The 16,066-nt window shown below is 38.2% G+C and overlaps 5 protein-coding genes across 5 annotated transcripts; 4 read left to right on the plus strand and 1 right to left on the minus strand.

The window, feature by feature from the left end:
- Positions 1–878: 878 nt before the first annotated feature.
- On the plus strand, positions 879–1,469 carry BATDEDRAFT_26141 (uncharacterized protein; the record flags this gene model as incomplete). The annotated part of the gene is made up of 1 exon (XM_006680258.1): positions 879–1,469. The coding sequence occupies one exon, from the start codon at positions 879–881 to the stop codon at positions 1,467–1,469; it is 591 nt and encodes a 196-aa protein (XP_006680321.1).
- A 2,861-nt stretch (positions 1,470–4,330) lies between these two features.
- On the plus strand, positions 4,331–5,979 carry BATDEDRAFT_90267 (uncharacterized protein; the record flags this gene model as incomplete). Its single annotated transcript, XM_006680400.1, has 4 exons — positions 4,331–4,516; positions 4,594–5,500; positions 5,572–5,761; positions 5,832–5,979. The coding sequence occupies 4 exons, from the start codon at positions 4,331–4,333 to the stop codon at positions 5,977–5,979; spliced, it is 1,431 nt and encodes a 476-aa protein (XP_006680463.1).
- A 603-nt stretch (positions 5,980–6,582) lies between these two features.
- BATDEDRAFT_26143 (uncharacterized protein) lies at positions 6,583–7,410 on the minus strand (the record flags this gene model as incomplete). The annotated part of the gene is made up of 2 exons (XM_006680259.1): positions 6,583–7,045; positions 7,109–7,410. 2 exons carry the CDS (start codon positions 7,408–7,410, stop codon positions 6,583–6,585), a joined length of 765 nt encoding a protein of 254 aa, XP_006680322.1.
- A 1,202-nt stretch (positions 7,411–8,612) lies between these two features.
- Positions 8,613–9,326, plus strand: BATDEDRAFT_90268 (uncharacterized protein; the record flags this gene model as incomplete). The annotated part of the gene is made up of 1 exon (XM_006680401.1): positions 8,613–9,326. The coding sequence occupies one exon, from the start codon at positions 8,613–8,615 to the stop codon at positions 9,324–9,326; it is 714 nt and encodes a 237-aa protein (XP_006680464.1).
- Positions 9,327–14,799: 5,473 nt separating this feature from the next.
- Positions 14,800–15,699, plus strand: BATDEDRAFT_1469 (uncharacterized protein; the record flags this gene model as incomplete). Its single annotated transcript, XM_006680162.1, has 1 exon — positions 14,800–15,699. A coding segment is annotated over one exon (900 nt), but the record flags the coding sequence as incomplete, so codon positions are not given.
- Between the last annotated feature and the right edge of the window lie 367 nt (positions 15,700–16,066).

A 16,066-nucleotide genomic window follows, 5' to 3' on the forward strand; every position in this document is an offset into this window, starting at 1 on the left:
TGTGTATATCGAGTTTGAGTTGCATGGACACATCAAGGTGTTTGATAACGAGTCCAACGTGATGATACAAACCCGAGATTATATGAATATACAAGTTGATGAATCAAGTCAAGGTTTGCAAAGTGTCGATATGTCAGGTCAATCAAACAAGTCAGTCAACCATTATATGGTGACTAGTGATGGCACGGTTTGAATGTCAACGAGTTAGACAGTCGACAATATGTGATAACTGCTATGCGTATGCGTGTGTGATTGCGATTTGGTCAAACCGCAGCACTTGCATATCACTGAACTGGTTTGATGTGTGTGATGTGTGTGGTGTAAGCAGTATGCATAAACTCGTTGATATCATGGACTATATTCCGGTATACATCACACATATACAGTGGTAAACACCAACGTGTGGTGTATCCAGTGATCCTATATTGGTCGATTGGTGCAATATGATCATGCCACATACTATTGTATTGGCGACAATGTGTTGTCGAACAGGCGAGATCTCGAGTGTTTGCAACATAAATGGAGTGCATGGACAATATTGCTTGTGTACCATCATGTAATGATATCACCTGGAATGTGCTATGTAGCGGCATCATAGTGCGGCAATATACTCTGGTCACCAATCTTGATATCGGATGCCAAATTAAGCAATGGGCGATTGTATAAAGGGGGATCCCTTTAAAGTTACCCTGACATTCATAACAGTAAATCAATGCTAACTCTGGAAATAAATACAATAAATGAAATAAAGCCAATCCCTTAGAGCGGTCATTCAAGGAACATGCTTTTGATATTACCCGCCAATAATGTGTATAAATACGACACCAAATCGACGTGTTGAATGACATTCATTACAACTTGCTCAACCAACCAATACAATGAAATTATCAATTGCCCTACTGTCATCGATCCTTGCTGTCTGCTCAGTTACTACAGCTAGTCCAGTTTACCCCAGTTCGGCCACGAGCTCTGAGACCAGCACTCCAGCTGATGGATCTGACTCTCCAGAATATCCTACATCAGCAGATCTTAAGGAATATTGCGGTCCATTCGATGATGTTGAAGTGTCGTATATCAAGGACTCTGGAAAAACCCATGCTAAAATCGAAAAAATGTTTAAAAAACTTGAACTCGTAAGTTATTACATTAGTTTTGAAAAAGGATTGACTACTGAGCTGCAGCAAAAAGTCGAGACTATGAAACAAACTTCGGACAATGGGTTAAGTGCTGCCGAAGCCGAGCTTAAGATGCATAGCGGCATTCTTGTAAAACTTGAAGCTGAGAAGCAGGAACGCATAGATAAAGGCATGTCTTTGGTTGACGAAGATGAGCTTTTAATGGGACAACTTAAACAGTACATGGGTCTGGATCCATCAACGAATGGTGATCCTACTTCACCAAAAACAACTTCTGCGTATGAAAAATGTCACAAGTTCTTCCTTGATAGTTTTATGCAAGCATTGCCATAATCTGAACATGATGCAACTTTTCAAGATTCTGGTGTTCAGCAACAAACTTTTCAATCAGACTTGTCACATTGTTGCAGCTCAGTGGGCCATCAACAGTTTCATCTAGGATATGTTGTAATGCAGCGTGTATTGCATGTTGGTTTACTTTTGATTTGTCATGCATCCAATCTCACTCATTCAATAAACACCTTTTATTGCCAAACCATGTGTATTAGACTAATGACTTGATCATACTACACCAATCAACTATCATGCATTGTATTGATCACTGCAGTGTCATTGCTGAATCCATGCAATTATGTATATTGCCATTTTGGGTTACCAATCAACACATTACATTTGACACCAACCCATTGTTATCACTGGACTATTTAATCCAAGTGACTTGGCTGGTTCAAATGATCCGGCTGGTTTTGACAATCTGACAGTATCCACAAATCCATGTTTAATATTTGCACATATTTCATTGACATGCTACAAACTAATATTGAACGTCACATTACATTGTTTTGGTCTTGAATGGTACGATATGTATCAGCCGATGTTTCGTATTCACATTCACATCCAGTATATACAACAAATCTGTCCATAATTCAACATATCAGCCATATTTGATTTGACAGTCATTTGTCACATTGTTGTGTACTTGCAACGATCAGTATCAATCATTTGCATGTAGTCAGCTGTCTAGTGTAATGTTTGCAGTATGATCACATAACATGACATCTGGTGATATAGCATACACCACAACCACAACCAGAAACATCGATCGTTGTCCCAATCAATATCAACAGTTGCATCAAACAAATCCATAAATCCACAACTCGGCAAGTGCAATGCATACAACTACAACATGTGTATACGAATACCGAGTGTGTCCAACTACAAACTATGTATATTGAGACCATTGGATAGTATATTCGACACGTCATTGACATTGATAGTCAATTAGTATTGTGAGTGACCCTATGCATGCAACAGGTTAACATGGTTGACATGTTGGTGTTGGATGTATCAATGTGACTATATTCCAAGAATTGATCGGACACGGCTCAACATCAAATTTGTTTCTAGCAATATGTTTATTGTGGTACCAAACATCAATCACAGTTGTTGATTGTTGAAAACTCGTTGTTGGAGTATTACTGGCAGCTATTTCAGTATTTGAAAATACGTGTTGTTTGCAATAATGAGTATGATGGTATTTACAACAATGATCTTGATGTGTTCAGTGTATGACAGAGTGTGTCCGTCATAGTTCAAGTTTCAAAATGGTAAAACTGGACTGGGAATGTTGAATCTATCATAACATTCAACCATTTCAAGCAATAAAATCGATATGGATTGAATTGAATTCGAGTGGTGCATTGGCATTCAACTATCATGCATGGTATATACACAGATCCGTTTGCATTGATTTGTATTGGCAAACAGCCTGAAGCATATTGGTTTGAAAGTGCTGGTGATTATTCTGATAGCTATTGTATGATTGATTGGATGTGTATAAATGTTGAATAAAATCCATGTTGCAGCAACTGTTTTCAGAATAAATGGCATTTTATTGACCAGTATTGATGACTGCATTACGCTCAATAAACAACCATCAATGTAACAGCCTAAAAACAGTCGTCATGTTTTAGCATTTACACTGTAAGCCATTTGTTATAATGTGTAAACCAAAGTCATGTCTAGTGTCTGACCAACTGGTTGTTTGGATCAAAACCATGCCTGTTCAAGTTGATGATGCGATAAACCAAGAAATACATCAAATCTCAGTAAACGCTGTCACATTTTCCAGGTTGCTGAAACTCACATTACGCACAACTTGACATGAATGACAATGTTGATGTTGAGACTATCAATGTATTACAGTGTATTGGTCAACAGTGACTGCGATCAATGATAATATTGCAGTCAATTCAATCCAATTGTTGATTGGAACAATCATTATCCACTTGTCAGATTCAGCATGTAAATGCATGTTTTGTAACACATTTACCAATCCAACAATTGACTGATCAGAAATGATTGTGAGACATTTCTGTGAGAATGTTGGAATGTGCAGTCTGTTGACTTGCATTGTGTGATTATTTGTGAGACACGCATGTTTGGATTGACAGTCGACATTACAAAATAGTTTATAGGAATCAGAAACCCTCAATAATGGTGTTTGAACTGGGACCTACATTGCTTTCTTGCTTTATTTTATGTTCCTCCGCTGCTCTTCCGTCTTATAAACTCACTCTCTTCCTGTTCTTTAATAAACAACGTAATTAGTTTATTGGTTCATTCTTTCATATCTTTGATCAGCTGTGATATATTTCCAACTATGACGACCATGAATATGCCGCATATGTTTACAACCTTCATATCCGAGTTTTTATGATAGCAAGTCATTGAACAACCCGACCTGTATACAAATTGACCAATAAACGACAAATGAAATCAATCTAAACAGTGTACAAAACATGACCAATTGAACAATCAGTCAAATATTTGGTATACAGTAACAGCATATTCTGTAGTAATGGATTGTAGATGTGATGACAACTATCCATAATCAGGGTGACAATTTGAAACTACCTGGTTACTGAATACATGACCGCAATTGAGAATATCAATGCAATATACTACTGAAATTGATTTTCCATTAACAGCGATGCTTGTATATTAATCCACCCTACAGGGTGTTTCCAGCTTTGTCCACCCTATATGGTGTTTTTTAAATATACATTTGAAAAGTGTTGATTGTCACCCTTGAAGCTGCCGTCATTATAAAATGGCAGCCATCTACCAAGTTCAAAACACCTTCAAAACACTTTCATCACACTCATCACACTTTTATCAAACTACTCGATACAATGCTGATTACTCTAGAATGCGTTCTACTTGCGTTACAAGCGGTTGCTGCAGTTCGAATTCCATTAGATTCGTCAACTGGAATTGCCGGCCAATCAAGCAATAGGCTATCGAAACGATCACCCGTTGAATTGGGTCTTGGTGCTAGCCGATGTTTCGCGATAAAATCCAATGTTTATGGAGTTGATGTACGTATCATGTCATGCATTGTAATTCGATATCAATTTGCACCACGTTGAATCAATCTCACACTTGTTTAAAATAGTTGAATTTACTAGTCGATTCATCAGTTTCCGATATAGTCGTACCACTTCCTAGTTCAAGCAACGATGTAGGTTTGGCTATACAAAGTATTCCAGGTGGACAACCCGTTACTATAAATTACAAAGGCGATGAGTATAATGGAATTAGTTCCACAACCGCTGTGACGATTCCGGGTACTAGGATAACTGGAATTGATTTACCAGTATTGGCAGTTCAAAAAAAGTCGGCAAGTCTAATTGGTATCAATCCAAAGTTTGATGGAGTATTTGGATTTGGTCACCCATCGTTGTCAAAGCATCATTCACCAATCACTGCGATAAATGTTTTGTATAATGATGGTGTCATTTCTAAAAACGAGGTTGGTCTTCAACTATGTCCGTATGAAATGCTTTCAGATAGCTTCATCAATATAGGAAACACGGATATAACTGAAAAATGCGGAACGAATGGAAAAAGTATTGCGTGGGTACAATCGCCACCAAACAGTTACTCTACTGTCAACATCAAGAGTATACTAGTTAATGGCGAAAAAGTGGATCTGCCTGCTGGATTCCAAAAAAAAGTGGAACATGGACGTACTTTGTACTCGAGTTTGGAAACATGTTCTACATATATGCATTTCCCTGAAACAGTCGTGGCAGCGTTGATTAGTGCTATTCTTGATAATGGTGCAATCACTGTCAAAAGTAATCTGTTTGATGACCAGCTCAGTAAAGAAGAAATTGAAAAAATATTTTTAAAACACTATCTAATGCCCACATCCAACTACAATATCAAGTGGGACAGGATGCCAACGCTTTCAATTACAATGCATGCTGAAACTCCCGTAACTGTTGAAAATCGCAATTCCGTTGTAACAATCAAATTGGGTCCTAGAAGCTATATGCAGAGATATGATTCTAAAAGATGTAAATAGTTGACAATTGTATGCAGTATGTGTTGTTTGATTAACCTGACTAATATACATGTTGAATTATAGTTGAATTTGCTATAGAAGTTGGTTCAGATTATTATGCAGCTCTTGGTATTCCATTTATGAACCAACTTGGATTGACATTTGATCGAAGACATGCACGCATTGGGTTTGGTCCTGGATGTGGATGCGAAGCCGCGACTGATGGATATCCCAGTATTTCGACCGGTTATCGAGTGCTCTGGCCATTAACACAGTAAGTTGTTTGATATTGATGTGTGGATGTGTGAATTGATATTGATCATGAATTTGATGTATACTGTTAGATTGTCTGAACAACCAAGTACTTCAGGCTCAGGTGGTGCATCTACTCGCAGGAGGAAACCAACAACTGCAGCTGATCAAGCAGTCGTGTCTGAAGACACTCACGACACTGCCAAGAGTCACAAACAGACTCTCAATAAACTCGACTGAATACAATTCATTAGTGACAAACTGATATTATATTCATTTTTAATGTGGTGTGTTCATGTTTGATTGTGTGATATGTCCAAGCCGTGCATGTATTGGATCAGTCCAGTGTGTATCGTAATTGTTTGATACACGATGATCGCATAGCTCAATCATGGTATGGATTGCTTGAATCCATCACTGTATATCTGGATGATCATGTCGATACTGGATGCGCGATATCAACATGTGATACTTGATACACGACAAAGTTGATACTGCGACTGATGTGTGTGATCAGTCAGGCTATTGATGCAACCTTTTGATAGCACAATCAACGAGTCAAACCAGTCAAACCAGTCAGATCTGATATCAATACACATGGCTATTGTTGGTATTGATGTTGTATGTCAGCATCATCAATGTGTACAACTATGCAATATACAATCAACTGTATCGTATTGTATTGGAAATACAAGTGTCAATGTACAATATGATATAATACCAACCAAGACTGTGTACAATGATCAAATACAATGCATGAAAATTCAATTTTATTGTAAATTAAACCATAATGGCAATTGAATTGGTTGAAACAAATCCAGATTAAGATTCAAATCAATCAAATCAATTGGATGGATCGTCACGTCTGGATTTCTGAAAGAATGATCCAAATCTACCCATAGACTTGGAGGAATCTTTTCGTCTATTGGAGGAAACTCTTTGTACAGAGGATCCAGATTCGGATGGTGTATCCAATAATGGTTGCGAATCTTGACGTTGTTGTTGATCATCATGATTTTGATGTTGTTGCTGATCACCATGATTCTGACCAAGATTATTACTGCGTCCTGATGATTGTCCTTTACTACCTAATTCGCCAAGGTAACTCATAACGGAAGAATGTGTGGCGATGAAAACAAACTGCTGTTCAAATGATCTAGGATTCCAAGATTCTCCGAAAATGAGATTCACGAGTCCTATTTCAATCATACTCTTTCCGGCTACAAAACCACTACACTTGAACTCGCAGTCTTGACGACTTTTTCCAAAATCGGCAAGTTTGGATTTTTGGGCTTCAAGATCAAGCCTAGTCTTCTGAATTTTACCATCATATTTTGAATTGTCACCGTTTCTTTGAGATTTACCTCACAAAACATAAATCTTTGTTTCCAAGTCCGCTATCAGTTTCTGTTGATTGTCATATTCAGATTGTAACAACTTGCATTTTTTTCCTTGCTCATTACGATCATCCTCTAGCTCTATGTACTTGTCGAGTAAATCTTTGACGCTATCTGAAAGTGGATCAAGACCACTTATGCCTATACCGTTTGGATTAGGAGTTGGCGAGGTGATAGCCTCAGTACTTGTAGTTGCACTGGGATCAATTGGATTGGCAATAGTAACCGAGCATGCAAGCAGGATTGATGACAATACAGCAACTGCGAGTTTCATTTTACTGGTTTGGTTGAGCAAGTTGTAATGTCATTCAACAAGTCGGTTTTTGAACTGTATTTATATCCATTATTGAATAAATAATATTAAAAGCATATTCCTTGAATGGTCGTCTTAAGGGCTAGTGTTATCAGGGTTGAATGGTGATTTGTTGTCAATGCCAAACTTTGAAGAGTCTCCCTTTATATGGTGGTCTGCAATTGTGGTTGAGCCGCTATTTGACCATACATTTGAATATCATGTGGTTGATTATAAAGCTTCACTCTGAAAAGGGTTAGGGTTAAGAAATGAGTATAAACTGATACTGGAATGAGTTGACACTCGACTATTAGTTGGTCATCAACATGTGCCGTGATATTCCATGTTTGTTAAAATAGCAAGTGATTGGCATGATTCAACGTACAAGCAGTGTATAGTGAACATCGGATGATACCGTTTTACTTGAACAAGAGTGCTAAATCCGTTGGAATAATTGTAATTTAGTCGTCTATTTCTGTACTACATTTTACACCCTCATTGTTATGTTGAAGCAATCAGACATTGACCGTTTACGTATAGTTTGAATGGTTAGTGTGTATCTGTTGTAATATCCAAGCAAGATATCTCGGCTTTAACCCTTAACAAGCAAGCTAATGCTTGCATTGGACACTCCCTAATTTATCATTTCCTCATTATTGTTCTCTATGCTCCAATACCACTACTATTACTTTTCAAAAGACCCAGCGTTACCAATATTTTCTATAGCGGCATATTATATTATATTTTACTAATTGAAAGACCCAGTATCTTTATCTTTTCTACATTCTACTTTTACGATAAACACCTATATTCATCAACATATAACACAGTCACTGCAGGATGAATACTGGAGTGATCCATTTGACACGAATACGGTTGTAGAAGCAAAGCATTTGCGGTTACACAACACCCTTGAAGGGTGCTTTTAAGTATACCTGATCAAAGGGTCGTAAAAGCATAGTTCAATCGACACGATCATCAAATTGGTCAATATGATATTGTGGATAGGGAGCAGCATACTGTCTGGTTTGATAGTAACCCACTACAAGCAATCAAGTAGCCCTGTGTCGTTGGTTAACCTAAAAGGGTCAGGGTTGGTTTACTATACAAAAATATAAATACGATCGATTACGTTCAATATTTTAATCGACATCAACAATCTTTTAAACCCATCCACCAATCTAATGAAGTTCATCGACATTTTATTCTTACTGACCGCAGCAGCAACCGCTAATGCAATACTGGTTTCAGATAACGGCAATGACTCAGTTCAGGCATCAAGCACTTCCAGTCAAGTGTCTGGCCCAACCAATGAACCTGAACCAGGTACTTCCAGACAAAGCCAGCAATACTTGCATCGAACTGGTCCAAGTGCTCCAAAACGAATTCGAAAACGAATTCGAAAACGCCCAAGCGGTAGGCCTGGTTCAAGCACTCTCGATCCAGACCATAAACAACTAATGTATCAACCCGGTCAAAGCACTTCCAATCAAGACCAGAAACAACCAATGGATCAACCCGGTCCAAGTGCTCCAAATCAAGCGGTTGTATTAAGCGAAGAAGACCAGGAAATCTTGGATAGTCTAAACCAAAAACTTGAAGAGCTTGAAAAAGATGAAGTGGCCAAGATCAAAAAATATTCTAAGGGTATAGCTTATCAATTTAAACTATGGGGAGTATTAAAAGATGATGGACAGGCATCTGACCCAAATTACACCCCAAGAGGTATAAGGCGATTGAGAAAAGATTGTGAAGAAGTAAGAAAATCAATAGTCAATATCAGAAAAGAATTGAAAACGTTTATGGAAAGTCATGGTTTGAAATATGAAGATTTGCTCTCTGACGCTGCACAGTTGTACGGAGATTTGAATTCGGATTCGGATTCAGATTCAGATTGATGATATGCCAACCAATTTGATTTTGAATAAATTTAAACTTTCTGATGTGTTGGTATTTATCGAGTATTGTGAATGGGTCAACAACCATATCATTGATTGCATACTGTGTTGGGTATTACATCAACAGTTACTGGGTTGTTGATCGATACATTGACACGGTGTTGGAATATCCAGACAGATATCCTTAAGCGGTAACCTATGAAAAAGCTAGTTCTATAAAAAAGCACCAACTTAAAATCTCAAACAATGGATGGTATGGATGCTGCATAAACTAACAAGCATTGTATAACAAATAAGCTATACGCAAGGTGAAACTTATTTAAGGCGATGACTATCGTTCCCTTTATACAAGAACTGGGAAGCTTAGGACCCTCAACGGCGAAGCTTAGAGTGAAGATCTTATATCTCCACTCTCTCCCTTAACTACTTCTTATTTTACTATAAAAGCTAGAATGCTTACTTTTATCAATAAATAACTCTTCAAACTATTTCATCTGTCCAACTACTTTATTACATCTTTTCACTACTCTTGAAAAGACTAAGTCTGTTGATCTTGATTTAAAGTGCAACATACATTACACTTTTGATTTGTTCTCTTCTGATAACTACTAACAGTTACAGATTATATTCTACTCTTTACATTATACTATTCTACATACAAAACAAATCACAAAGCTCGAAATATTCTGACAATTTGTGTCCAAAATAAAGTCTAGTCCGTTTCTGCATCAAGAGTACCGAGTGAGCGGATCTTTGCAATGGGTTTGAAATTTTCTGTAATTGATATGATACTGTCGTTGTTTGTTCCTGTACACATGCAAATGAGGTTTGTTTTCCAATCAATTGAGTAACAAGTAGAGACATGAATGAATGATAAACTGCTTGATCCTGTTGAAACATTGATTGAACATTGGTGCATTGACACAACTCTTGAATCTCATTCAACAAGAATACAGGTGGAGAATCACACTGGACTTTAAAAGCAATATTGGACAGTCATGTTTGGAAAGCAAGTTGTTTCTCCTGAAAAGTGCCAATATATCCAAATTGGCTGATCAGCTCAAATTGTATCGCATCAACTTCAGTCTCTTGAAAAAGACAGTACAAAAGTAAATTATTAGACGAGTGAAGAAAGTCGAAATATTCTCTTGGTTTGGCACTGCGAATGCCGAAATAGTCCAGCAAAATCAAAAGCTAAAATTCATATTCCAAAACATCTCCAATCAAACCACATTCAAGATCCGACATTTCGAGTTGCAACACATTTCATCAAAAGTCTCATTCCTCTGCTGGTACTGGTCATGATGGTTTGGTACTTGTCTTGTTGGCGCATTCGAATGGTATTGTTGTTTTGCTAGACTATCTCATCCCTACCAATAGAGTCTTGGGTTCAAAGTATTTCAAACAACCATCATTGGCAGATCCAAACAACGGAAACAAGTCAAACTAAAGTATAGTGCACCATGGGATCCAAAGCAGGATATCCACATCCATTTGCGCTCTTGGTATTACATTAGCAATACCTTGACTAGCATCACTCTTGGATTTGATGAGTGGATGTAGGTCGTTTAAAACAAGACCATTCAGTCGAGTAAGAGGACAGCATGGATCAAGAGTTGTGTCAGTTGCTTCAGAAGAAACGAAATAGTCTTTATCAAAAGCAGATCTATCAACCCATCAGGCAAGTGGAGTTTGTCAACAGGAGTAGTGTCAAAACGAGAAGTGACAGTCTTGTAAGTTGGACCAAGTGAGCAACAGTAGAATGGTCTTTCCAGCTCTTCAATAAAATGAGGTTCAATAGGCACTGGTTGATTGTCAAGGTGATCGACACAGATTTCTGGTTTCCATTTTGAAAAAGTTTCAGACGACTCGAATCAAAAGCCTCGCCAGAATAGTTCAAACATTGATGACTGAATACGTTGTAATTACAGATGGGCAAGTCGATTGTTAATTCTTTAGTTTGATCTTGGAGTGACATTGTTCTTGAGATGGCTAATCAAATAAAAGTAAAGCTTGAAGAGTTGAATATTCAACAATCCAGCACTAGACTTTATTTCTTGAATATTATTATTAAAAGAACAATGGCATTTCAACAGCAACTACACAATATTCAACTATTATCGACATGATTGGAGTATTGAACATCAAGTTTGATATGCGGTGTCATGGAATCATCCGGTTGTCCATATGATTGTCAATCACCAAACGTGTAGTTGTCAATGTTCAGATCCAATATAAAACAAATGACCATTGGTGATGAGAATATCATGTAGTATTGATTTACAAGTGCTGACACCAAACCACAATGTATTTGACAAACACATCTAACGAATATTACCGTATAATTGGTTTCAATCAACATCTACGGCCATACACACAAGAAAATACCGGATCCCGTTCGATCTCCAAAGTCAAGCTTGTGATGGCTCAGTCAGTACTGTGGTGGGGGACCACACGGGAATACTGAGTGCTGTAGTTTTTGCTAAATTAACAATCTGATCTCGTTTTGGATGTTTTGGATCAAATCTCGACTTGAATCTTCATGATGGTTGTGTTGAAATTGGAAAGCAAGATTTTCATCTGATAAACTATTTGACAGTATCTTAATATGGCGTGTATACTGTGTTCACTACATGATGGTTCATTCCATTTGTCTTGCAAACACTAAATACTACCATAACAGCAGCATAGTATACACTGTATTACCTTCAAGCTATCGACTTTTTCAAGCATACTGCACTAATCAACTAGTATACACCATATACACTGCATGATTAGTTGCACTTTCAATCACCATCTGTCATTATTTTGTTTGCTACTAGTTCACCAGTCTGCATTCAATCACATGCATATTATTACAAACACCATTGTGCAATATACATCATTCTTATGATCGTGTTTGTACCAACTCGGATCTGAATGATTACATACACTTTCAACATATTTGATATGGTCTGATCCAGTGACACATTAGTCAATATCTATATGCGAGTTTCCCACTCACTTTTGATTATTGCAATGCGGATCCACAATGTGATTAAACTGGCACTATTTACCATACTTGAATAGGCTACTGCTAGACCATTGTACACGATTACGTATTCGACTACTGACATGCATAACATGTTCAACCACAATATATCATCAAGTATTACATTACAACACACGTAGCCATTGACTTGAGATCTGCAACTCTGTACCACACCAACAATTGGAATGACGATCGCAATCATTTATTCCATCGAATGATCAACTATAATACAATAACATGATGGCATTCATTGACAGCTGTCGTGTCCATCACATGTATGATACTGTTCATTTATCCATGAACAATGCAGCCACATTTGCAGGTGAACCCACATTCTGCATATTTGATTCTTTTTAACATCATCGACCACTGCCTCTGCAACAATCGGAATGCAACACCATCTTGTAATGGTCAGATATGTTTGACTGGTCATTGTCATGACTGTTGCCATGACTCTTTGCAATGCTTTGGATAGTCCAAGATTAAACTGGTATTGACCATTTCAATTATACAACTCATGTCTGAAACCAAGCAATTGATGCATTACCAGTTTAATGTTTTGTCGAGATTGCTTGTTTGATAACATTTTCATTTGTCGTATTGTTCCCTTGCTCATAATTAATGCCATACATTTTATCCGATCTCCAAGTTGGCTATACAGTTGTAGCCAATCAACACGCCTGCTTACTATCATCCTGCTTTTGCTTATCAACTCAAAATCTAGTCATTTCGAACTTGAAATGAACAAGGCATATTGCAATCATTCATGATTACAAATAGCATGGTGATATAACACACTTGGTATATAAACAGGCATGCCATCAATTCAAGTAACTCAAGCCACTAATAGTGTGTCCACTTTTGAGTACTCGATTGATTCATGCTCCAATGAGTCTTGCTTCAACATATACAGAGCATGCATACAGCCAATACAAACAAGGTTGTTAGTGGTGTGAAATGGACGTTTCATGTATATGTCAATTACTCATTCGATATTATCACAGTTCATTAATGGATACCAACAGCCCAGTTTTATCTGTCCGAATTCGGCATTTGACTCGCAATGCACAAGTTTGGAGTGTATGCAAGTTGTATATGATGAAGCAAATTTCGGTTAGTCCATTTTGCATTGATTCCAAGAGTTTAACTGATTTACAATTGAAAACGGGTATCGGTGCTACATCCCAATACAACTGCAATGAAACTCGAAAATTTGTCATTTATGCAATCAATCAAAAGCAATATACCCGTTTTAAATGTATGGCTTGAATACATGTAATTCGCGAATCACATGCATTTGCATAGATATTGGCATGCTTTTCTTGATTAGCACATGTATATTCAATTAACTATCAAATTGCTGCGTAGCATGCTTTGTAGATTCAAGATATAAAATGACGTGAAATGGTATGGAACCAATCTCACCAACCTCTATCATTGTACCAGTTTGTATCTTATACTTGCTACATTCACACTATAGATATTGAAAATATTGTTCAAAATGTTTGTTTCTACTGTTTCTCTCGTTCTTGCTCTTGCCACCTCTGCAGTTTTTGCGGTTCCAACCATTCCGTCCACACAAGACGCCTCTGACAGTCTTCCATTCTACTTTCCCGAATCCACGTACCAGCAGATTCCTTATGAACATTCATTCAGCCTCATGGCTCCGTCCAATACCGATCCAGTCAAGACTGGTGTTGCGTATCTCTGTGACAAACTCAATCTCGCACCTAACGAGTTCAAGGTTTACAATAACTTTACAGACAGTGCTGGCATAACTCACGTATATGGTGCACATCTAGTTAATGATGCACGTGTATCCAATCACCAAGCTGCAGTCCATATCCAAGACGGCCAAATTATCTCATATTCTGCTTCGTTTGGTACTGAAAGCCATTTTGCCAAAAGTGAGCTTTCAGTCGCAGAACCCAAAGCCAAACTGACGTTTGAACAGGTTGCAGATGCTGTATCCAAAGCCAAGGGTCTGCCAGTTTACTCTGAGTTTAAACATGAGCTCGAGTATGTTCAACAGGCTGATGGCACGCTTGTGTATGCTTATAAATTCCAGCTTCGCGACAAGAATGTTATTTCATGGATCCAAGTTTGGGCAGATGCCGACACTGGTACGGTATTTCGGGTTCAGATATTGATTTTTATAGAGTCGGTACTAATCTGAATGTAAATGGATTGATGTTAGGCAAACTGATCCAGGCTGTTGATTTTGCTCATCGTGCAACATACAAGGCTATCAAACTTCCTGACCTCAATCCCAATGATGGATTTTCAGACATCAAAGATCCAGAATACAAACCATCGTCACCTAATGGATGGACAAACGGAACTGTCACTGAGGGTAACAACGCCAAGACTGTTGATTATACAAAAAAACCGCCAGTTCCAGCAAACGGTGTTGATGGTGTATTCAACACCAAGTTCAATTCCACTGCTGACGTTACCGATCCAGACAACATGCAGGCAGCTGCTGTCAATCTGTTCTACGTTGCTAACCTAATGCACGATATCACATACCAGTATGGTTTCAACGAGGCTGCTGGTAATTTCCAAACGGACAATTTTGGAAAAGGTGGTGAGGGTAACGATGCAGTTACAATCAATGTCCTAGATGCTTCGAGTACTGACAACGCCTTGTTTCACGTTCCAGCTGATGGTCAACCTGGCATAATGAGAATGTTCAGATTCACTCCTGCCAAACCCAATCGCAATGGTGGTTTGGACAACCAAGTTCCTTTGCACGAATATGGACACGGTATTTCAACTCGGTTGACTGGTGGACCTGCAGCAGTTGAGTGTTTGTTTAAAGGTGAAGCTGGTGGTATGGGTGAAGGCTGGTCCGATATATTTGCCACAATCATAACTGCCAAAGAATCACACAAAGCCGACACTCCAATTGTCATTGCTGCATATGCCAAGAATACGCCTATAGGTATTCGCACCCATCCTTACACGACTGACATGAAAGTCAATCCTCTGACGTATGCCGATGTTAAAACTCTTAAAAGCCCTCACGCTATAGGTGTAGTGTGGGCTTCTATGCTTTGGGAAATCTACTGGAACTTGGTCACCAAGAACGGATTCTCCACCAATCTCTACGACGCCAAGGGCAAGGCTGGTAACATTATTACTATGCAGAATATGATTGGTGGTATGATGCTTCAGCCATGCCATCCCACTTTCCTTGATGCTCGTGATGCCTTTATTGCATCTGATGTTGCTCGCTACAATGGAGCCAACAAATGCGAGATCTGGAAAGGATTCGCCAAACGCGGTCTGGGAGTCAAGGCTGCCAAGTTCAATAACGATTTCTCAGTTCCTGATGAATGCAGTGGTGGTACTTCATCGTCTAGCAGTGTTTCTATTGCTACCACAGCAGAATCTACCACAGTAGAGTCTGCCACAGCTCATAGTTTCTAACTCACCAAACATTTATTTCAACTATGCTGGAAAAAGTTGCGATCAAAACTAGATATTCAAGTCTAGTAATTGTTTCCCACAATTTATTGAATAAAGTATATTGTAACAGTGTATAAACAATCTGTATTGGTAACGGCTATTTGGTGTGTATGGCTTTGTGACAAGTAATGCCATTAGTTTAAACTCGAATGAACACGGCACACTTGCATGGAGTTATCTATGCTTTGATATTCGAGTTTATTCAGCAAATAAATCCATTCAATATCAAATAAAGGCT

The sequence above is a fragment of the Batrachochytrium dendrobatidis genome (genome assembly GCF_000203795.2).
Source record: "Batrachochytrium dendrobatidis JAM81 unplaced genomic scaffold BATDEscaffold_9, whole genome shotgun sequence".
NCBI lineage: Eukaryota > Fungi > Chytridiomycota > Chytridiomycetes > Rhizophydiales > Batrachochytrium > Batrachochytrium dendrobatidis.